At 47.4% G+C, this 23,501-nt stretch overlaps 8 protein-coding genes across 8 annotated transcripts; 1 reads left to right on the top strand and 7 right to left on the bottom strand.

The window, feature by feature from the left end:
* Positions 1–1,799: 1,799 nt before the first annotated feature.
* F5Y00DRAFT_247663 (MFS general substrate transporter) lies at positions 1,800–3,670 on the bottom strand. The gene is made up of 2 exons (XM_048009308.1): positions 3,260–3,670; positions 1,800–3,168 (listed from the first exon to the last, which is right to left on the bottom strand). Exons 1-2 carry the CDS (start codon positions 3,561–3,563, stop codon positions 1,994–1,996), a joined length of 1,479 nt encoding a protein of 492 aa, XP_047860816.1. The 5' UTR covers positions 3,564–3,670; the 3' UTR covers positions 1,800–1,993.
* A 1,080-nt stretch (positions 3,671–4,750) lies between these two features.
* F5Y00DRAFT_185403 (uncharacterized protein) lies at positions 4,751–5,772 on the bottom strand. Its single transcript, XM_048005078.1, has one exon. It carries the CDS (start codon positions 5,570–5,572, stop codon positions 4,967–4,969), a length of 606 nt encoding a protein of 201 aa, XP_047860817.1. The 5' UTR covers positions 5,573–5,772; the 3' UTR covers positions 4,751–4,966.
* A 1,164-nt stretch (positions 5,773–6,936) lies between these two features.
* On the bottom strand, positions 6,937–9,899 carry F5Y00DRAFT_185414 (uncharacterized protein). The gene has a single exon (XM_048005079.1). It carries the CDS (start codon positions 9,158–9,160, stop codon positions 7,328–7,330), a length of 1,833 nt encoding a protein of 610 aa, XP_047860818.1. The 5' UTR covers positions 9,161–9,899; the 3' UTR covers positions 6,937–7,327.
* An 849-nt stretch (positions 9,900–10,748) lies between these two features.
* F5Y00DRAFT_247669 (uncharacterized protein) lies at positions 10,749–11,880 on the bottom strand. Its single transcript, XM_048009309.1, has 2 exons — positions 11,446–11,880; positions 10,749–11,363 (listed from the first exon to the last, which is right to left on the bottom strand). The coding sequence occupies exons 1-2, from the start codon at positions 11,809–11,811 to the stop codon at positions 10,812–10,814; spliced, it is 918 nt and encodes a 305-aa protein (XP_047860819.1). The 5' UTR covers positions 11,812–11,880; the 3' UTR covers positions 10,749–10,811.
* Positions 11,881–12,145: 265 nt separating this feature from the next.
* Positions 12,146–14,101, bottom strand: F5Y00DRAFT_273476 (putative glucooligosaccharide oxidase). The gene has a single exon (XM_048013184.1). The coding sequence runs from the start codon at positions 14,059–14,061 to the stop codon at positions 12,532–12,534; it is 1,530 nt and encodes a 509-aa protein (XP_047860820.1). The 5' UTR covers positions 14,062–14,101; the 3' UTR covers positions 12,146–12,531.
* An 885-nt stretch (positions 14,102–14,986) lies between these two features.
* F5Y00DRAFT_185450 (uncharacterized protein) lies at positions 14,987–15,594 on the bottom strand. Its single transcript, XM_048005080.1, has 2 exons — positions 15,491–15,594; positions 14,987–15,428 (listed from the first exon to the last, which is right to left on the bottom strand). Exon 2 carries the CDS (start codon positions 15,404–15,406, stop codon positions 15,074–15,076), a length of 333 nt encoding a protein of 110 aa, XP_047860821.1. The 5' UTR covers positions 15,407–15,428; positions 15,491–15,594; the 3' UTR covers positions 14,987–15,073.
* A 2,141-nt stretch (positions 15,595–17,735) lies between these two features.
* Positions 17,736–20,131, top strand: F5Y00DRAFT_247675 (heterokaryon incompatibility protein-domain-containing protein). The gene is made up of 2 exons (XM_048009310.1): positions 17,736–17,935; positions 18,014–20,131. The coding sequence occupies exon 2, from the start codon at positions 18,171–18,173 to the stop codon at positions 19,911–19,913; it is 1,743 nt and encodes a 580-aa protein (XP_047860822.1). The 5' UTR covers positions 17,736–17,935; positions 18,014–18,170; the 3' UTR covers positions 19,914–20,131.
* Positions 20,132–20,314: 183 nt separating this feature from the next.
* Positions 20,315–22,257, bottom strand: F5Y00DRAFT_255675 (Cation/H+ exchanger; the record flags this gene model as incomplete). The annotated part of the gene is made up of 6 exons (XM_048010311.1): positions 20,315–20,652; positions 20,706–21,174; positions 21,232–21,796; positions 21,891–22,029; positions 22,092–22,160; positions 22,209–22,257. The coding sequence occupies 6 exons, from the start codon at positions 22,255–22,257 to the stop codon at positions 20,315–20,317; spliced, it is 1,629 nt and encodes a 542-aa protein (XP_047860823.1).
* Between the last annotated feature and the right edge of the window lie 1,244 nt (positions 22,258–23,501).

Below are 23,501 nucleotides of genomic sequence, written 5' to 3' on the forward strand. Positions count from 1 at the left end.
CAGCGAGTGAGCTCAACGTCGCCGACGCCGTAATAGACGTAACGTTGACATCACTTTTAGCACTTGACGTATCTTCCGTTATAGATGGTCTCTTTAGTCTATGCTTGTCGGTAGATGCCGTCGAGTCGCTTGATATAAATGAAGATGTCGTAACAGGTAGTGATATGCTCGAACTTGTCACGTTTAGAAAGGATGCCGTTGAGTTGCCAAACTTTGCACTTGTGGAATTTCCATGTGACGACGAGCTATTAACGTATCTTGTAACGTTATGGATAGTTGTAACCGTGGCAATCTCCACGATCCGGACTACATGTGTAGCACTTGGTGTTGGTACAGTCGTCGTGGCCGGAGTAATACCAAGACATGAGCACGCCGATTCGTAGGCTACGGATGAAGCGCATGAAGAAGCATATTTTGGGATCGAAGTACCTTTGATTGTATTTGGACCTTTGTTGCTTACGGCTCTATTAAGTAGGACATCGACTACTTCGTGCTGTTCCAGCCATCGTCTTGACGGCTCTGCGGAACTAGTCGTAGTTTGCGTGGTTGTCCTAGTTGTAGTTCCAATTGTCGTGACCACGACAGTACTGGAAATAGTCCTATCTTCAGCGTCAGTCCTGATTTAGCTTACACCCTTCTCCCGCTGGTAATACCTAATGGCTGGAGTTACTGTGGCTCGCATAAATGACTTGCAATCCTCCTCTTGGAGTGACGGGACTGCCTCCTGAACAGCTAAATTATTAATATCAGTATGATGTAGGTCGAGGGTATCGAACGCTCTTAAGACTTACCTCGGAGACAATCGTCAACTGCACATTTTGCGGTAGCTCCCGTCGCTAACGCTACCGCGACGAAAACATCCAAAACACGCATCTTCTATCATTTACCCAGCGCGCAGTCATCAATCCATGTTCGCGTTATACACGAGAAGACGTCGATCATCGTGACTCCAGCTAAGACCCGCATGGCAGCAGCTACCCTCCTTTTAAGATAGTTCTCAAACGTCGAAAACCTGGAAGACAGCGTCGCATTCGACATTGGACTTTCATGCGGAGATTCCAAGGAACGACGGTCTCGCTAGCTTCCTTTATTCCTTGGGACCAATGGTATGAAGTCTTACCCCTGGTCTAAGTTAGACCCTTGCGACTTATAAGTGACGCGTTATTATGGACTCGATCTGTTATGAGAGATGAGATCGGACTCATCGTAGCATTTGTAGAACGCCAAACTAACTTAATGAGTTTGTTTGATTTCTCAGGACTGAAAGTAATTATTAGTTTAGTTAAAATAACCCAATATGACTTATTGGCGCCGAATAATAGTTAAAGCCCTGCCATAGTCTTTATAAGAGAATGTTTTCATACTAGCGGCATTGCCCGTCCGCTCAAACGTAGACGGGAGAAAAGGGGGGAAGAGGAGAAGGAAGCCGGCAATTATGCGCAAAACTAACGCCACAGCTAAAGTTTAACCTTTAATTAATTAATTATATTTTAATATACGTTTAATAAATTTTTTATAAAATTAATTAACCTATTTTAATATAATATAAAAATTTTAATAATTAATATTATTAAATAAAATTTATTTTATATAATTTTTTTATATTATTTATATTTTTTATAAATATTATATAATAAAATGGCAAAAAAAAAAGTCGTAAAATGCAAGGCGATTTTAAATATTTGATTAGTTAAAAAAATTGTGGCAGTATTAATTAAATATATAAGATTTAATAAGAATTATATAGGTATCTCTTATATTATAAACATTTATAAATGAACATATCTATAAGAACTTGGCCTACATAAATAAGGTCTTGGCCTTAGTCTCATAATGAGACTCGTCGTCATATATACCGTATCTTCATCCCCCATATAACATCCCCTCATCTTCCATGTACCCATACGTCTCCACGTAGCATTTCAAAATATAGACGCATCACGCTCACCTTATATGCCTTAGATTAGGGAAACAGTCAAAACCCCATCAAGCCCTAAATCTTAGTCTTCCATCCCCTCCCCGTTCTCCTCATCCTCACAAACCGCGCACCAGACAACAACATGGCGCCCACAAGTAGACTCGCGCCGGTAAACCCTTGCGCGCCCTCATACCGCCCACCCATACTCCCAATAATCGCTCCCGCAATCGGATTCCCCGTGAGAACTGCAAAACTCACAATCGTAAACGCCATCCCCATGCGCGTGCCCTGCTTGCGCAGGTCCGTCGTCAGGCTGCCCAGGCCCGCGGGGAACAGGCTCTGTATCGCGCCCGCCACGATCCCGTACGCGACCGCCCACCCGTACAGCTGCGATGGCGTGTGCACCGCCATCCAAGCCAGCACCGTAATCCCGCACCCCACGCACGCCGGGATCATGAGATTGAGCGGCCCGAAGCGGTCCGCGAGATGGTTTGGTAGGAGGCGGCCTAGAATGCCGACGCCGTTTAGTATGAGCAGCAAGTTAAGCGAGTCGGTGTATTCCAGCGTGGGCGTGATTTCGGACCGGCTGAAGGCTGCTAGGTAGTAGAAGCCGAAATACACGCCCCAGAAGTTGAAGAACATGCCGATGGCGTAGAGTGTGTACTCGGGCTCGCGGAATGCCGCCCATTCGACCAGGCTACCCGTGCGCCGAGGCGGCAGCCGCGACTTCATAAAGGTCACGGCGAATATCAGCGTAGTCAGCTGCACGAATCCGATGGCGCGAACGGCCCACCCGAAGCCGACGCTCGGGAGTAACTGGCGCGCCATGGCTGGGAAGACTAAGCCGCCGGTTACAGAGCCACTAGCTGCGAGACCGATGGCGAGGGAGCGCTTCTTGCCAAAGTAAGTCGATACGGTGGAAATGAACGGACAAAAGATGCATCCGCTACCGATGCCCATGCAGAAGCCTTGCGACAGGATGAGCTGCCAGTACTGCGTCGCGACAGAAGTAGTGAAGATGCCAAGGGTCATAAACACGATGCCGCAAACCGATACGGGGCGGAAGAAGCCGGCGTCGGTGAAGCGGCCGGTGAAGGTACCGATAAAGAAGGTTAAGAACACCTGAATGGAGCCGATCCATGATATGTCCGAGGGTGGGCGCCCGAGCTGCGCTACGTAGTACGCCTGGAATACGCCGAACGAATTGATGAAGCCCCATGTGTTCATGATAGCGAAGTGCCCACAGAGACCTAGTTACGATTAGAGTTAAAGGATTGATCATAAGCAGTTGGGATACTCTGGTAGCCCAAAGGTGAAGAACCAAGGAAGAAGGAGACTCACATGCGAGCCACGCGACTTTGCCACCATCCGGCGGCGGCCCAGGGTTCCAGCTCGATTTCGTCGACATCCTACTCAGCACCCGGCTTACGGCTCCGGTCATCCCATCGGCGTCCGGGTTAAGGATATCGGGTTCGGGCGAGATTTGCCAGTCCTCCGCCCCCTCGGCAGGACTACCAATATTTATTTCTTCATCCTGTTTTCTCTGGCTAGGACCTTCGGTTCCTGCAGGAATAGGAATCGCCTGCTTCTCGATATCCACCGGAAGCTCGCCTTCGCTGAAACTGGGCGACGAAGAAGGCGGCATTATCGCGAGCGGCTAATCGATGTATCGATCGGTGCAAACCAGGATTTTCTTTGTCTTATTGTAAAGCCCTTGTATGCCGAACTCATCTTAAGACAAATAAGAATAGGTATTAATACCTTATACAATTACTCTTCCTCCAGATCGCTGGCTACCCTACGTATAATATAGTAGCAGCCCGCGATGAGTCGACTGACGTTGAAGTAGGAATCAGAGGGCACCAATCGCACTGAAAGCTCGGTAAATCTACATAACAAAAGGGACTTGTTCACCCGGGCACCGCCGGCTATCGGCCTCACACCGCTCGGGTAGAGTGAGTCTTACACAACGGGGTTTAAAGCGGAGATGATAAACACATCGCGCACGTGTAGACGGCGCAAAATTAAGATTTTAATCAGGCCTCGCCCCTAGGTCGGCAAGGGAGCGGCGGCGGAGAACGGGAGAGCCACCGAAATGTAACTTCTTTCAGACAAGCTCCAACTAGGATCCCGAGGTTTGGTTCGCTATGACTACTACGAATATATTTCCGCGGCGCGCGGAGATGTTTTAACTCAAGATCCTCTACACAGCATTTATAATCGGACTCTATATTTTCCCCTAGAGTTTCACGTGTATCGTTGGCAATAGAGCCGGCCTTCCGAATCCATTACAATGTCTACCTAATTATCCTGGTAGTCATATATGGAAATAGTTTACGAGCTCATTCAAGACAGTGAATTATTCCCGGCACGTCTATATCATCCGCCCCGCACTCAATTTCTCTCCACTTGGGTAAATAACTACCTCTCGGTATGTAATGGAAATGGCCTAAGGCCCGAGAATAAGCTAATGGTTAGTGTAGAGGCTCAACAACCATGAACGTAACGTGGGCCTATGGTCATATGTTTCTTCGTACTACGCAAATATTTACATACCATTATACATCTATTTTTCCGATGTCGCTGATGGCTCGGCCATACACATACCGAGGTAGTCTTAAGCTTATGGCTAGGTACGTCTCGTATTATTCTAACCAGGTACGCTGTTGTTATCCGAATCGAGGTTGGACATCACATTATATTTAAAGGAATAAAGATGGACATCGAGCAATGGCTGGACAGCGACTCAGCACATGAGAATGCATTTGTTAGCCTCGTATCTAGGCGAATATGTCTAGTGACATTCCTCCCATCTAATGTAAATGATTAAGTCATGATAGTACATGAGGACACAGAACCGACCAAAAATGCCACCACGTTGGACTTCATCTCTTCCATCTCCCACATACCTATTATCCCATAGACCAGGGCAATAACCCCACCTACAAACTGGGCTCCTGCTACATCTCAAGAAAACCTCCCGGCAAGTAGCAAACTAGGACGAATGTTTAAAGGGGGTGCCTACCTGTGGCACTCCAGTGCGGCGATTCAACCACGGAACAAAGCAAAGTCCAATAGCCTCGATCTCGGTTTTCGACCGCTAGAAACTCCGTCACGTTTTCGAACAGAATCGCGGACCTTTGATCGGCAGATGGCCTTCTCGCACTGGTTATCGGACCATCCAAGGGCGAGATCATCTGCCCACCAGACCTTGGCCTTCTCGTCCACCTTGAGGGCGACTTGGACTGATGTCAAGTTGTCAAATCCCTTGAACACAACTGGAACAAGTTCGCAATGATCCGTGCTGGTACATGCTGATACATCGACCGTCAGCCAAGCCACTTCCTTCTCCTGCTGGGACTGTTGGTCGAACCGCAGTCCTGTAAAGTTGAAAACGCAAGGAGAATCCTTGGAGTCACAACCAAGGCTGAAGCCGTTGAGATTGAATGAGAAGCAGGGCGACGAGGCTTGGGGTCCGACGCCAATCCTTGCTGTGTCTCGGGGCACACCGGGATCAGACAAATTCGACATGGACGATGGTGTAAATTGGAGCATCAGATTTCCGGAAGACGGTACAAACGGAGTGGGAGGTGGGGGAAGGACGCTGAATCCTTGCGAGAAGTAGAACCGATGGTGTGGGCTCAACATTGGCATCGGGCCAACGTCGTGAGGGTCTACACCAGATCCGACTCCAAGGGGTGGTAGATCATCGAACTGGTTGCAGTATTAGTCGTTACTCGGCACCATTTGGAGATAGGATGCTCGCCACTTACATTGAGCGTAAAATCTCCCACATCAGCTTTGTTACCGCAAGCAGTTGATGAAGGAGCCTCACTACCAGCGGTCGATCTGGGGGCTAAGCTAGGCGACCTCACAACAACTGTTGACAGTGTAGAGGGGACAGGAAGCTCAAGGTTATCTCGGGCAGAAAAGGCATAGCCTCCAGAATTGGGAGTCTGGCTGGGGGCCGCGTTTGCGTTGCTTGGCTCTAGTGTTGCGACCTGAGCGCACCATGAGAATGTCCTCGAAGACATAGTCAACGTAGTCATTGATATGCATTCGATGGTAGCACCAGTAGGGAGCTCCGATGCAACTCCAGAAGCTGTCGCGGCGGGAAATGACTCCGGTGGGGCGGAAACAGGTGGTGGTAGATTGGGCGTGGGCGTAAGGGGCACCGTATGGACGGGGTCCGATTCGGTGCACGATGTCGAGATGGCTACAGTAGAGTCAGCGCTGGATGCAGTTGTGTTCCACCCATTGGTTGGCACAATGGACCATGGGGTTCGTGAAGAGGTGAACGTGCCAGTTGGAAGATCTCCCGACCTACCAGTGCCAGAAGTCTCATCGCATGGAATGGAGCCGCTGTGGGCTAGAGGAGTCCCGGTTACTATAAGTAATATATTCAGCCGTCATTCCATTTTCTGTTCCAGCGGGGTACTTGAGAATACAGAAGAAACAATGGGCATGATCTTACCTGTTGCTGTTTCCTCGGGAACTGTCACAGTGTGGGTTAGGACACCTGGTCTGGTTGATACATTGGTGATAGTCTCCGAAGGACTCGCCCCTGCGCCCGTGTTCGAAACTCCTTGTCCTCCAGCACCAGCTCCGGCTGGCCCGCTGGCTTGAGGTGTTGGATGGCCAGCTCCGTATCCCCCAGGTGGAATTGAGTCAGTGAGTGTAGCAGAACCAACACCCTGACCGGCACCAGCACCCTGACCGGCACCAGAACCCTGGCCCGCACCAGGAGTGACTGAAGATGCACCAGAACCTGCGGGTAGCTGCCCTGAAGGGTTTCCTCCATAGCCTCCCGGGCTTGTAACAGTAACAGTAACTTCACCAGATCCGACAGGAGTGGCGTATGGCAAAGAAGGTGAGTTAGAAAGGCCTTGGCCCCCCGCACCACCATTCGATCCTGCTGACGGGGCGGTCACAGTAATTGTAGGCAGAGAGCCACCGGCTCCATTACCTCCATTGCTTCCGCCAGAACCTCCGGAAGGATTGCCAGGGCCAGCTGCAGAGGACTGCGGCGATGAGCCACTACCTCCATTGCCACTACCAGATCCTTCTGATGCACCTGGCGCTGTCACAGTGATGGTCTGGGGAACACCTTGGCCACCAGGACCTCCGGATGGATATGCGGGAACAGTGACGGTGACTGCTGTCGGTGAAGAGCCAGCACCTCCATTGCTTCCGCCAGGGCCGTTGTTGGTGCCGGTGACAGTGGTAACATACGGGTACGAAACTGAACCAGATTCACCCGTGGTGCATGGTGTTGTGCCCTGGCCATTGGAACCTCCGGGCGACCCTCCAGGGTTACCTGCTGATGCACCTGGCGCTGTCACAGTGATGGTTTGGGGAACACCCTGGCCACCTGGACCTCCGGGCCCGCTCGCAGAGCCGCTTGGGGATTCACCTGGCACTATTAGTATGACGCCCTGCAGGGGGAACTGAGTGGTTCTTACCTCCCGAGCCTCCGGATCCCTCACCAGTGTTGCTTGGTAACTGTCCTGGTGCTGTCACAGTAATAGTGTAAGGAATACTCTGGCCACCAGCACCTCCGGATCCACCTGCAGGGTTGCCTGACGGCCCGCTGGGAACTGTAAAAGTAATGGTTTCTGGAGCACCTGGAGTAATTCCAGTACCAGTGACAGTGATGACAAACGGAGCAGAACCCTCTCCCGTACCCGATGACTCCCCGGGAGCTGTTAGAGTAATGGTGTGAACATTGCTGCCGCCTCCTGAACCTCCAGACCCGCCAGAAGGATTGCTAGGAGATCCTCCAGGGGCAGTAATAGTGATTGTTGGAAGGTTTGTTGAAGGGAGGCCTTGCCCACCAGCACCACCACCGGGAACATTGCCAGTGCCGGTAACTGTAATGACATTCGGATTGGAAGAGCCGGATCCACTTCCTTCTGGGCATGGCGAAGTTCCAGAACTACCAGGCGATACGCTCGGGACTGTGACTGTGATGGTTTGTGGAGTACCTTGTCCACCTGGACCACCAGGACCTCCAGGACCTCCAGAGCCTCCAGAGCCTCCGGAACCACCTGCGGGGCCGGTTGGCGATGCCACGGGTGCAGTGATAGTGAGTGTATCGACAAAGCTTGGGCCGCCAGAGACTCCAGGTAAGGTTAATGTAACCGTTTCGAGGGTGCTTTGGCTGCCAAAGCCCCCAAGACTTCCAGGGCCTGACCCGCCGGCGGAGTTGCTGGGTGAACCGCCCGGTGCAGTCAAAGTGTTGCTTGGTGGGATACCCTGGCCACCTGCGCCGCCGGGACCACTACCAGTCTCAGAAGGTGCGGCCCAAATGGTGGTCTCAGAGGGGACACCTTGACCGCCTGGGCCAGTTTCGGACCCTGAGCTTCCGGCATTGCCAGTAGATTCACAAGGGGTAGTAGTGGCAGCTGTTGGTGAGATCCCTTGACCATTTGGCCCACTTCCGGAACCAGAACCAGAACCAGAACCTGAACCGGAGCCTGAACCGGAGCCTGAACCGGAGCCAGAGCCAGAGCCACCGGGACTTCCGGCAGTCTGTGAAGGGAAGACGACAACAATTGTCTCAGAACTCTCTGGGCCGTTTGGTCCTCCCTGGCCAGCACCACTTGGTGAACCTCCAGGAGCTGTGATTGTGATTGTAGCAAAAGGAGTATTCCCAGCGCCTCCAGAGAGAGTCTCAGTATAAGTGGCAGGATACTGGCCTGGGGAAGAAGAGATACCAAATGGGCCTGGAGGACTAGCTGAGACTCCAGGGTTGATTCCTGTCGATTGTCCACCTGGTACACCTTGTCCACCAGCGCCACCACCGGGGCTGACAATCGTGTAAGTGATGGGAACGCCGGGAACCGTGTTGCTAGCAGCGGGAGGTAGAGTGAGGGTGAGGAAATCAGTAGACCAGGGAACAGTGCCAGACAACTCAGTAGAACAAGGGATAGTGATCGTTCTGGACGGAGACCAAGCCACAGGTGAAGTAGATTGAAAGACATTGGTACCAGAATTCGAGCCAAAGCCACCAGGGCCACCTTGACCAGGAGTGACGGTAGAAATGACAGTGGATATGACAGTAGAGACAACAGTGGGAAGATTGGCCGGAGTAACAGTCACGAAGATGGTATGAGCAGGGCAGGTTCCAGCGCCATTCCCACCTCCATTTCCACCACCACCATTTCCGCTTCCGCTTCCGCCTCCAGCGGTTGAAGAAGGTCTTCCAGGACTTGTTAGCATCACCGACAGACAGATTGGCATATTATCAAGCTGGTCAATCAATCACTCACCCGTTTCCATACTCTTGAGCTGTGGTCAATCCCACGAGCCCAGAGGCCCCTAGGACCCCAAGAAGGGCGTTTCTTCGCATCTTAATGTGATCTGCAGTTCTGGCTATGTTGGCTAGATTGGTAAAGTGGTGGTGAATGAGAAGATTGTTGGTAGAGACACAAGAGGATGAGAGATAGAGACGAGTTGAAGAGACGGAAGATTGAGAGATTGAAGGATGAGAGAATAGAATAGAAACCTAGGGGAGTAAATTTTTGGGTTGAAACACCGCTTCTATTGCGCTTTCCCAAATAATATGGAAGTCTCCCTCCAAAATAGGAGTGGGAAGGAAAGAGCTGGTAGCTTAGCATCATATTGTGTGTCATAGTATGTCAACTTGGCAGTCTCGATGGCAAGTGAGAAGTATGTTCGGCATATTCCGGCCTAAACTATGTCTGTTGGTCTCGCTTCTATACTGCGCTTGCCTTCATATATACTCAACTGCTGGGGACATGTAGTACCTAACTCTACGAGACAAGAGCTCGATCTGGGTGTAAGTAAAGATAGCAGGAACTCCTAGAGGCGACCGGCGTTTACTTTAACACCCCTTAGTTATAAGTGTCTCTGAGCGCTCTAACTTGTCACATATCCAGGTATACATATATATTTATTACGTATTCAATCAGGATGCCCAAACTGAATGTGTAAGGTATATTTGAATTGTGCACCTAGACAACGGGTATTGATGGGGGCATGTAAATGGTATAGACAATGGGAAGGTGCCAACATCTCCATCTAAAGTTTACTTTTGTGTGATATGGATATGGCGTGATAGTGTCGACTGTGACTTCTAAGATATCGGAACTTTCGAGGCATAGTTTCTTCGATTAGGAAAGATGTCGTAACATTATACTGGATGAACATGCTTAACTAGGTAGTTGGTACGTCTATGTAGGCTCTTTCCCAAGGCTCTAAGTTTGGGGGAACTTTAGCAATTGGTATGACCACACACACTGTGGGATGACTAAGGAGGTGCGTAGGCATAGTGTATTTGGCGCAATGTTTCACAGGAAGTTGCCGGTCTGTATAGAGATGGAGAGTTGGTGAAATGGCATCTTCGACGGTGAAACTGTTGAGTTGAATGTTGGATATCGGCAGGCACCTGGGTCCTAGGTACATACTGCTGGCACAATTGGACTGATGACTTCCATGCCGTCTCTGATATCCAATTCAGATGTATAGAATATGATGTTGGCTATAAATATAGGCGCCTAAGTTAAACCGGTTGAAATAAGATATCTCGAATCTGAATTGTTTTCATGAAGCATATGGTGGCTAGTGAACTCGATAGATAGAACTTGGAGATGCTCACATACCTGTCACGTCAATGTAGAATGTTGAACCCCCCCCTTCTCCCTACCCCCTATTACACCTAGAAAGCGGAGCATCCCTTAGATGCTCTATTGAGTAATTTCATTGACACAGCAATCTTAGTTGGGGTTGAGCTTTAGTGAGATCTTCAATATGAGTTGTACTCAATGCCTATTACACCCAACCGCAACACCAACTCAAAAAGAGTACGTTTAAGTTCATAATTCATCATAAATTCATCATTAGGTAGTCTATGTACACAAGTCGCACATAATCATACAGGGTTATCTACATAGGGTGGAGGAGGCTCATCAGGATCATACTCCTGTGAGTCTCTCAGCGGTACAGCAGAAGCAGAAGCAGAAGCAGTAGTAGGGGCGGGGGTAGGTTGTCCTCTCGCCTGCTGTTCGAGCTTCGCTGCCCAGAGCGCAGCTCCCGCCGCCGAAGTAAGGAGGAAGAAGAAAGATAGAATGGGTATGAGCTGGAGTATCATCGCTATGGTGCCGAAGCATGTGTACTCCCACCTTCTACTCCTAATCTCCTGCTTTTGCTCTTTCTTCGTCAAGCCCCTCAGTTCAAACCACCTGTAATGCGCAAATGTTCCTAATCGGGCGCCCGTGATTATAATGAAGGCCGGGGTACCAACCTTTGGGATGAGATTGAGGGGTAGGAACGCGATTAGCTCGACGATCTGGATCAGACTCCACGGCTGGTATACGGCAGAGCTTGTTGGTTTGCCCAATTTCTTGACGGAGTTGGGTGCATCCGGGAATAGTAGTCGATGCGGCGCAACGAGGCTTTCGAGACCTTGGTCGAGAAGGGTTGCCTGACAAGAGTTAGCATTTAACACTGCCATGAAAGCTGACAATAAATGTCTATATGAATCCCCGTGGGGTAGATTAACATACATCAAACACATCTACGCGACATTCATCGACGAAGAAACCTTCGAACAAGCCCTGAATAATGACTAGACCCTCGCCTAGCACCAACACCACAGCGTTGATCCACGCACTCCAACCGTGGAAAATGGCTAAGAATGCATACTGAGGCAGAAACGCAAACGCGAAGAGGATGGTATAGACCAGGAATGAAATGATTGAGAGAGGAAGTAGTCGACTGAGGAATAGAGGATAGTATGCCGGATGACGTAAGAAGTAGTAGATGCCTTGAAGAGGGTATGAAGCCGCAACTAGCCCTCTCCAGATATAGGAAGCAAACCTTTTTAGTGGTCGCATAATGATAGCTCGGGGAGGTCGGTTTTGGGACTCCATATCATTGTTATTTGAGGTATTGTAGGATGAACAGGCAGAAGGGCGATCAACTCTACCTAGAGTTTGACGTTGTAACCTGTAAGCTGGCTGTATGCAATAAAGCGATAGCTGACGACACTGCTGTGACACATGCTGAGACACCCTTAACGCTTATCGATAGCGCCTTTATCAGGCATGAAGGCATGCGAATACGTAGGTACAATACACGGACCCCTACGCGTCTCATCTCTTGTAATGGCGCACGCTTGGCATTTTCTACCCAAGACAACATCACCAATTATATTCAAAATACTTACCTGGTACCAGTATGCTTCATATCATCCCTTCAACATCAGCAGCAAATCTAGAAAAGGCGCGATGATAATTTATCCGACTTCCTGGGTGTTGTCAGCGCCTAACCTCCAGGAAGCTATTTCTTAGAGCATTGGTCTCAACATTACTAAAGCACAAAATTCATCAAGTATCACATATGAAAGTGGTTGTCTCATAAAATAGAGCAGTTAGTTCTATTGTCGGATATGGGTGGTAAGACCCCTAGCTAAAATCTTAACGAAATCATTGCTAGTAAGACTATCTACCTAGGTATTTTGAAGTTAAACTGCACGAACAAATTAACCTAACCTTCTCGAGTACCGTGTCCATCTATTTTTCACATTTTCCCCCGTAGCCTTCAACGCCATGCATAACGCAAAAACTCAATTAGACATATGCTCCCACCCCCTATCCCTCAATTGATTGGGGATTCGCAAAAACGTTGTTCGGATCTAAATCCCTTTTCAGCTGTTTTAGCTTCTTATGAAGTTCTTTACCATAGTATAGATCATTCGCTTCTTCTCTTGGCAGACTCGGGTCGGTATAATTGGAGTATGCGCCGTAACTCGGGAGGCGCGCTGTCATAGCGCTTGCTAGTCCGTTGATGAAGTCAAGACCTTCCGATGGGAAAACTTGCTCGTTGTCAACATAGCCGTATAGTTGGGTGACCCACAGAGTATCGCGATGTGCAAAGGCGGAGAAACTCTGGTCTTTGGCGTTGATCTGGCTGTCGGCGCCACCGTACAAGTCGGCTAAGATGAAGTACGAGATAGGCGCGCGTGCGCCTTGGTCGAGAAGGTATGTGAAGAAGTCTGTCAGCGATTCGGCAGTGAAACCCGGCTCGGGTATGGTAACACTCTTGGCGAAGAAATTGGAATGCTCTGAGGAATCCGTCGGAGAGTCCAGTTCTCGGCCTTGGTTGAGTAGCTTGAGAGATGTTGCCCAATCCACCTGCTTGACTTCGATAGTTGGGAACTCAGGAATTCCCTCTAGCAATGCCGGTATGACCTTTCGTACGAAATCATTCCGAGACCCTAAGAAGGTACCCCCTACTGCGAAGTAGTCCGATGACAGAGTCACATTGAGTCCTAGCTGGCGGTCGACGACAGAGTGATCGTGAACGAATGTTTGGATATGTTGGAAGGCTCTGACGGCACTCTCGATGCTTTTTGTTGCATCGCTGACTTTAAAGTCCCAGTGTATGATGGATTCGGGTGTAGGCACTGTATTGAGATAAAATGCTACCGCGATGCCAAAGGAGTCAGCCGCGCCTCGCATCGCCTTATTTGGAAGTCCTAAGGTTAGCAAAAGCTCACTAGTTAAGGGGGAGAATGCAATAAGAGCATTAGGACTTACATAGAATAGATCTTGATTCTGATTTTCATCAGCAAGGACCAGTTGGCCGTTTGCCAATACCACCATGATCTTTGCGATGCGATCCATAGCAAGACCCCAAGCACGGGAGAAGAATCCATATCCTCCATGTGTGAAATGTCCGCCAACTCCAACGCTTGCGCAAGTGCCATGAGGAAGAGCGCGTTTCCAGCCCGTACGTTGGTCAATGGTTTGAGCCAACTCGCCCAATCGCGTGCCGCTACCAACTATAACACAATTGGGGTCATCTGAAGCCGAGATGGTTCTGAAATGAATTTTCCTGAGGTCTATTACTATAGAACCATCCACCCCTCCATTGCTGTAAGAGGCATATGAGTGCCCACCAGATCGGGCCTGCACTTTGAATCCGTGTTTGCCTGCGAAGGTAATGGCGTTGCTGATATGTTCGACTGTGGATGGGACAACGACAACAGCAGGGGTAACCGGAAGGCGTAGGTTATAGGTTGATGAATATGTAGCCCAATCAGGATCTGTCGGTGTTTTGAATGGAATTCCTATATCACTTAGCTGGCCTATGAAGGAAGCGACGTCGGTCGAAGCCATCTTGACTACTATCAAAGGCGACAGGGAAGTGTTAGAAGATGAGCTCAGGAGCGTAAAACGGATAGTATAATTATCTGTTCCTATTGATTTGTCTAGCGATGCGATCTTGCTTTGGAGTTTGCTTGGGTCGCGATAATCATAAGTAACGACCCGTGATTTGTGGTGGAAAATACCGCCACTGTTTTAGCAGATCGTACTTAATCGACTCGGTTGATAAGATAGAAAACAGATAGAAGAGAAGAAATCTAATTTATTTAGGGTGACTTTATAAGGATGTCTAGTCGGTTTGCTACGGTGTGTTTGGGTACAATGGTTCTAGCACCTGCCTTATGACATCTCAACTTCACCCACGATGTCTTGCAAGTAATTGAGTGGATCTAGTGATACATCAAATATCATGAGATCTGGAAGGCCGGCCAATGACCAATCACGCATTTATTTATAAAATATTTAAACGGGAAACGCCAATAATCAGATGGACATCCTATGCCAATTTATTTTCTTTCTGTGGAATAGTATTATAGTTTGATTCATCACTTGAGAGAGACCGTTTGGTTATTTAATGATGGTGTGGTTTCAATCAAACAGCCACATGCAAACTTACCCCTATCTAGCCCCCTTTTAGATTTCAGCGCCCGCATGTAAGCACCTAGCCGAAGTATTTGATTCTTTAAACAAGACGTAGACGGCCTTCAGAATTTTTAAAATGAATACACTATATAATCTATTGATACAGTACTCCCTACAATCCTCTTCCAAGTATGCTGGTGTCGCCTAACCCTATGATGATATTCAATGCAATTACCTACCTACCTAGGTACCTAGATTATACAGTGTGATATTATGTTCGGTAGCCTTTCTGAATAGATCATTGATGTCCTTCAGCTCAACGCCTCGTGCGTTGGGTACGTCCCGATAATGCCCCGCGAATTAGCGTTCTTCCTTGTTCGTTCTTATTGTTACCCTTTTCAGTATCAATTGGCTTCAGTCGCTTGAATACCTCAAATATCCCCTATATCTCCTGATATAAAAGATAGCCAGATACTGCAACAGTTAAGACGATAGCGACAAGTAGGAAGACCCACCAGTGCCTCCACGCACTTACGCCGCCTCCGATTTCCTGTTTTACGAAGTCCAGCGCGTTACTCCCAGAGATTGTCTGCGGACGCGCATTGTAGTCAGGGTCGTGATCCGAGACGTGCACACTTGGATATACACAAGGCGGTTGGGAACTTACAGCTACCACGGTAATAGGAAGGAAACCCATTGTGGCCACAGCTATATTTAAGCGAGATGCTGTCATCTCGAGTATTCTCGGCGATATCGAGGTTAAATTTGGTATCATTCCGAGTGACAAAGTTACCAAGCTATAATTAATCAATTTAATGCTGCCCTGGTCTATTATACATGTTGGTTTGGGAACACTTACAATTTCCACGTATAATTCTGCCCATTCTTCTACTCCTTGTTGTCTACTTTGGCATAACCCAGCTGCAATTTGTAGATCTTATTCTTTTCGTGGATTGATTTCGATTCGGCCCTCGAGCACTGAGGCATATGCTGTATGTCCTGATATGCCACCATTGTGTCCCGAATAAAGCGAAGTGCCGATAGTTCGAAATTCAAGGCGTACCTAGTCCAAGTTTACCAGCTCGCGCCTTAACATATTAAAGCTATGAACCGAGTGGAATGCAGAGAGGTTACAATCAGTGTAGATAGCATAACGGTCTCTGCAGAAACGATCCATCTGCTTTTCGCAGATCTGGAAGCTGCGGCGATGCTCGTCCCAGTATATTTCATTGAGCCTGTCTAACTCCCCACAGAATATGTTCAGCACATGAAGAGGACAGGTTCTTATCAGCCAATAATCACGCTGGAGGACCCCGGTAATGGTAATGCATACCGCCGAATTCGTCTGAGCTGATATTCCAAGAAGTAGTGAAAAGGGTGCCACTGCAGGAGGCTTAGTCTCTAACGATGGGGTCTGCATGGATATATCTGAAAAGGGGGTTAGCTATATCAAGATGGTATATCGGGTTTTCTTACATAATGAGGTGGGAGGCTCTTCTGGGACATCATGGGAGTATTCGACTGTAAGAGAATGCCGACCATCTCTATGAACTAGAGTTCCTACGGAGGATATTGGTATGTTTACTTCTCAGGCCGCCGTATCATCTAACTGTTTACGGCGGAGGTAAGACTACAGTCGAAGTTCAGTGTAGTCATAGCCCGACATTAGAGCTTCTTGCAGAGTATCTGAAGAAATGGTGCGAGGTCAATCATCAGGATACACGGCATGTAAGTGTTTCCTCCCAAAAGAGCGATAACGTATGCGCAATGTCTAACGAACAGCGGATTTGTACAGCCTCCCGCGGTCGAGGTCGAGGTCGAGTTGCACCAGTCGTCCTTTGGGTTTGGTCTTACGTATGACCGCCTGACAATGTCTGTCCAGAACCGTATTCCACATTCTTTTCGTATCACCCATGATTGTATTACCTTTCGTTGAAAATGTGTTGGGTTACAAGAGTGTATCGGTTGACGGGTCTTTTTGGATCTTCCGAAGGGACATCGAGTTAAGGAAACCTAGACGGTAAACGTGGATGATAATGCGATTAAAGGTTTCTGGGAGTCAATGCCAGCAATAGAAGTAATTACAAATCCATATTTACTCGTCTGAGAGTTAGAATTTAAGACTGGGAACATACCTGAAGCAGTAGCTTAACTGAGCGTCCAAGTAAAATATCTTTTAGTACACCAAGGAACTCATCAAAGGGCTTTATACTGGCATGATATTTGGTCTCCTTTCCGATTCCCTTTCTACCCACTTGATCTTCCAAGGACCAAGAGTGCCGCAAATCTGGATGATACTAGCCTCATATATATTCAACCCTTATTTAGCTCATTTGGGTAACTATGACTTTCTTCCTCCATTATCGGAATAGAAACGGTCTAGCTCGCCCCGTATAAAATATTTAGTTTGAGTTTCTACTAACTTAGTGGTGTTTGTTACCCGTCAAATGTATGTTTTGATCAACGAATGATCAAATGCTAATATTGTTAGAATCTGAGAGTTTTCTCGATGTACCCAGACAATACCTATATCCGTACTCGACAAGGATGTCAGGGTATAGCGGGAGCTAGTACGTATTAGGCATAGATCGGCGCTCACTTGATATATAAGAGGCGCAAAGCGCCTCTCATAGAGAATATAAGGTTATGCGTTAATAAATTCATACTACTATACGGCTACTATACAGCAACTTCGCTGCCGCTTCTAACATTCACTCTACGTGTGACATTCATCAAGGGTTCTCTCTGACAAAGGAAATCATAATGTAACCTCGGGTCTGATAACGTTCTTTAAGTTCTAGATACGAATCCTTTTTCGGTGATAGTGGGCAGTTCTACCACCAGTAGCGCTACGTATTTATTAATAGAGGGTGTCCCCGGATTGTAAGAGACACGGATACGAAGTTATCATCCCCTATAATCAAAATAGTGTTCTAAGTAGTGGCGGGGCTTACATAAGCCCGGTTTGATAGAATGATCGTCGAACGGTTTATTGTCAAGGGTCAAGCATAATCTAGTTACCTAATTGCCGAAGTCAGCTAGACTATCGGTCAAGAATATGTCCTGGTTTAGGCCGATATATGTACATAGTAGAATTCACAATCTCTATATTGGCATACAATTTCTCCTTGTCGCCGTTTGAATGCCCTGCGTCCCTTCTCCGTATACTATCATGTTTTCCCTGTTCTAAATTTGGTTGCAACCTAACCGCTCCTTTCATTCCTTTAATACAACCTCCTATATTCCCACTGGATCTAGGCACCATATGACTAAGCACACATAATATGTGGTAGCAACCCAATATGTAAGTGGTCCCTTATAAGCGCCGGATTGTATAACTGCCCTAGTCCAGTTTAGGTTTTAATGAAGCGGTGTTTTGCAGGCGATGAGGGCTGCTGAACCTATATCGTATGGTTATACTTAAGGCGCATCGCTCGTCAAATTTAGCTACTTAGCTTTGACACATAGGTAGTCGAAGAGGATCTCTTAATTTCCCTCCAAGGACATACTCTGGACCTCCCCCGTATACATCGGCAATCATGTTATCCAAAACCGAGATACGGATTCTAGACCTGCTGCCTTCTTTAGGTTCGAATAATAGCGATGTCCCGATACAGTGCCAAACCCGAGTTATTCCTTTTCCCACCAATATAGGGTTTGAGACCATATCATATGTATGGGGAACAGCACAGGACTTCGTATATATCAGCGTCGATGGAGTCGATGTGCCCATTACTACAAATCTTGCAGCCGTATTGAAACGAATTCGGCTGTCGAGCGACATTCGAACTATTTGGGTGGATCAGCTGTGTATCAACCAACAAGACGAGCAAGAGAAGGCTAACCAAGTCTCTCTTATGGGCCGCATATACTCTATGACAAGCCAATGCTTGATTTGGTTGGGCGAGATTGGGCATGATATTTCACTCTCTGACGCTCAATCAGGGCTAGACTTTATTTATTTTATCAGCGAGGGCAAGCAAAAGCAAGAGGGAGCTTCGGAACTGAGCGTAGAGGCTCTACATGGACCGATGCAAGCGTTAGATTCAATTGGCTTGAAAAACAACCCATGGTGGACTCGAATGTGGACGCTGCAGGAAGCAATTCTTCCTCCTAAAGCCTGTGTCTTGTGGGGTCAGTTATCCATACAATGGGAAATACTGGTTTCTGCAGCTTCAAGGTGGATATCTCTTCCCTATGACCCTATCATAAACACCTATGATGACACTCTCTTCAATATTTTCACACAAGTAATAGGCTTTGTTTTTGCCAAGGAAAATCGCCAAGGACCTCTCGACACAGCGTTCCGCTGGAGTTTTCGCAAGGCATCAAACCCCCTTGACAAGGTCTATGGGCTTATCGGGCTTTTCCCGGCCGGAACTCTCCCCCGGGTTCGAACATGTGATTATGGACTATCCCGAGCTACCCTCTATGCAATGTTCACCGCGGACCTCATTGAATACCATCAAAGCTTGCATCCCATCGCGTTACGATGTTTACGCAACCTTCCAGAGAGTACGCCAGAAATACCGCGCTGGGCTTTAGACATGGGCGTCAGTCACCCTCAGTTCGCGATGACTTTAGATGGGAATGATTACGCCTGGTATTTAATGAATACTTATGACTGCTATAACGCCTGCGGTGCAACCACGATTGATTGGTCCCGATTCCGGTATGACCAAACATTGAATACCCTGGAGTTGACAGGCTGCATGTTAGATTCTATAATAGTGGCTGGGCCAAGGCCATGCAGCGATGAGCCCGGCACTTGCAATGTTTCGCGTGCCGGCGTGGCTCGGATTATTCAGGACTGGTATCAAATTGCCGAAGAATTTTATCAAAGTCAACTACGAAATGAGTTAATCGACGACAAAAATTTATGGCCAGAGTCTTTCTGGAAAGGCTTACTTGGTAATATCAAACTAGATCCAGAATTATTCCCCGAAGGTCCAGCCACATCGGAAGATATAGCGTTAGCAAAAGAATTTGTTCAAACGGGTAGCAGAAACGATACATACTATAGCATATTTGCAAACCTTGCCCACAGGCAAATGGTTATCACTAAGATGGGCTTGCTGGGCTTTGGTCCTCATCATGCAGAAGTTGGAGACCAGGTTTGGATTCTGCCTGGTGGCAAAATGCCGTTTGTATTGAGACCAAGTGAAGGGCAGTCATTGTCAAACAATGAACTTCTTTTTATTGGATCTTCTTATATAGACGGAATAATGGAAGGTGAAGCAATGGAATTCGTTAATCCTGCTACTGATATTGTCTTGAGGTAGGAATGGGGATGGCGGCTAGCCTGTACTCCCGCGTTGTCTGCCGAGAAAGGTAAATGAGAAGGAGGAGAGGTAGTCATGGTCCTACTCGTGGTATATAACGAATTTGCTTATACGTAACATAATATTTGAATCATTCTATAGCGGCGGTTTCGACGTCTGATATAAGTCATTGGAACGAGCAAATGGCAGCACACATTTTATTAAAATGAATCCTCAAACCCAGGAAATTATCATGGCTAGTAATGAGATATTAAGTCTATATACAAAAGGCCGACACTATTGTCCAAAATAACCCCGGAATCCCGTATGAAGGGGTTATCATACGTCTCCACCAAGTCTCATCCCAGGGGTATGTCTTCTATACAGATAAACATATGGAACTTCTCGTCTATTCAATCCTCCTATCTTGCAGCCGTTCTATTTATACTAACCAACTGAGAATGCATTTTATCCTCTTCAGATTCTGTCGAGATACTGTCGTTATCACTACGATTACGAGAGCGTGTAATTGGAAGTGTCGCCATATTTACGAGGGGGCGAAAGAATCGGTTATACACGATGAACGTATCATGGTCCCCTGCAAAAGCATTCACCGGAGTCGCCATATAGATGCTCCTTCGTCTAATCGTAACTGCATCTTCGGTAATCGGTCGGACGTTGGTGTATTTGTAGATAGCACTAAGAATTGGTATTGAAAGGCCGTGTACTACGATAGAGAAGAGGACGAGAAAATATACAACTAGAAACTATATTAGTTAACGCGTATGGGGTTGTTAAATAAATACGACTTACCCGGGCATATGGCGTCAAGGAGTTCCCGCTCTCTCGCACTCGCTGCCTTTTCCTTCGGGAACAACAAGCGCGTATGTTGAAGATAGTACACCGCCCCGACACCTATCGGGCCAAAATAACCCATAAATAACGCTTCCCTCCAGTTTTTTACAACTGCTGGCATCGTCTTATATGTGAGAAGTAAGGCAGGGATCCGTCGAAATAGGAGGACGAGGATGCCTAAACCAAAGAGACGAGGATAGGTAATGCCCGTAGTAGCGGGCTGATGGAATTCCTGCCAAGGCATGGCAATACCGATATACATGAAGCCACCAAAGTTGAGCATAACGTCGATGCACGAGTTAACTTCGTCGTGTCGGCGTTCCGTCTCTGCAAGGAACTGTCCATCCCAGTTTAATGCGCAACCTGCGACAAAGCAAGCAAGTAGATCACTTGTACCGATAGCTCCGCAAGTTCCAACAATAAACAGCTTTTATTTCATCAGTATCGCTTAAATAAAAGGCAGATAGCTGTCAGAAGCACTTACACCTAACGCTGTCGGGAAAAGTAGATAGCTCTCCGAGTCTATCCATCTCCGAGATAGTGAAAATCTAACCCCTATTCTAGCACAATACCCCGTAACCGCACCGTATATGACGGCTAGTAATACGATGTAGATAAGAGTTTCGATGACCCAGTTCCCTAACGCGATGCCGACATCACGCGTATCCTCGCCAACACCTCGACCGCGCTCAACAAGCTTTTCCTCTCTGTTCTCCGTAAGGCGTAGGAGGTTGACGGCAAGCATGAGGAAAGGCGAAGCGAAACCATCGTTAGCGCCAGCCTCAGCTGAGATAATCTCTCGGAGAGGCCGAGCCACATATTTGTCAGCAAATGGGCCTTTGGCGACTGCTTGTGAGAGGATTGGATCTGTAGATGTGACACATGCCCCCATAACAAGAGCTGCGAGTAAAGAAACCTTCGGGATCGTCGCTAGTACACAAACGGAGGTTGCCAACCACATCAACGCCATAATAGGAACGAGGCAGACGATTAATGCTTTACGGTGCAATTGAAGATATCTGGCTGGTAGCTGGTATCCCGCGATGACCCTGCGATAGTCGGAATCGAAACCCGGTCAGCCGTGTGAGTTCATTCGACTGGGCCGAATACATTTCAAAGTAAACAAATTTATATTAAACTCACAATTGAATACCAATCATAACCCTCATCACACCAAGAGTTATCGCATCTTGTTGGTCTGGAGTAGCTGATCCCCATCTTTTCGCGTCCAAGAACCTTGCAGCGATAGGGCCCAAGATCGTTCCCATGAGAACTGCCGGCACTGGTGGATAATTAGCAGTAGGTAAAAATAAAGATAGAGTATACTCTAAGAAGCGCACTAACATGCCTCCCCAAGATACCAAACCCCCTTTAACTTGACAGCTACCAAGCCATATATCACAATAAAAGCACCTAAAATAAGTCAGGATTATTATTCTACTAAGATTTTTGCGAACTTACCAAGTACGGAAACGACTATGTTCAGCTCACTCACATCTAGGGACGGCATCGTTATCGCTGTAGGTCAATCGTATGTGCGTAAAGAAGGATCCAAAGGTTTGCTTCAACTTGGATTCTTGATATGGAACAGCCAAGGGGAAGTGCCAAGGAAATACAACGAAGTAGGCAATCACAAGCTAGAATGAAATACATAACGATGTACGTGTAGGTCTACACCTGCTAGTAAGGATAATGTGCGTGTAAGTCAGTAAAATCTCCGGCTTGGCAATGGTGTACCGATCCATTCCAAATTGAGGAATGCATCTTCTCTCGATGGTAGTTCTTCAGTAATGATGTCTCGCTAAGGAGTCACTAAGTCTCCCTGCGAAGACCCGGTGAGCACATGCCCGTGTGCTCCCCCTTTTGAATCCTAGACATGTCCCAGCTGCCCTTAAAAACAAGTATCAGCAAATTTGATCGACTAGATATTTCGTCGAACGGCTCGCAAGGAAAGCATGTGTCGCTAAATAGTACACTCATTGGAGGGATTATCTACGTGTATCGAGTAACTACATCATGCGGAGCGAGTAGCTGACGAAGCATGTAAAACGGCAAGTAATGGTCGTACGGGGATCATGATATCATAAGGGCAAATATGCGATAGTTAAAAGCCTGATGTTCCTAAGGGTCTATAAGAGACAAAATGCCGAGAGTATCACAAGGCGTACGTGACGGGTGAACAAGGGGGATACAAGATCATTGTACTCATTCCAAACAGGGACGGTTCTTGGCAGTACGTGGGGATTTGACTATGGTATCTTACCTAGATAGGTTCGGTTAACTGTTGAACCATAAGATATTCAGTATATGGTAATATGAGTATTGACATGTTGGCTTATTGGAGAGAGGATGGTAGGTAACTTGTACAAAGGCTATCTTCTCCCATCCTATTATAGTGACTAACTACCTAAGATACCAAGCCATGTCACACTGTGCCTGTGTCTGTACCCATTGCATAGAATAAATTATCCTCGTCAGCTTGACGACTGTCGCCTCTTCATTAAGGGTAAAAGGATCAGATGCAAAAACTCTGAATCCTCAAGCCAAGTGGTTATATGGGAAGTTCCTATTGTAGACACTCAGAATCGAAGAAGGTACACGGTCGATAAAGCCTAGGGGTGGTATCGTAATGGTCTATGAGCTTTATGTCCTCCGTAGGGCAACATAAATAATACTAGGAGGCTTTTTATTCTGGACCACCGGGGGTAGATTGTCGCATCGTCATAATGACCTATGGTACTACGCACGACGTTC

The sequence above is a fragment of the Daldinia vernicosa genome (assembly GCF_022497035.1).
Source record: "Daldinia vernicosa strain CBS 139.73 unplaced genomic scaffold F5Y00scaffold_65, whole genome shotgun sequence".
NCBI lineage: Eukaryota > Fungi > Ascomycota > Sordariomycetes > Xylariales > Hypoxylaceae > Daldinia > Daldinia vernicosa.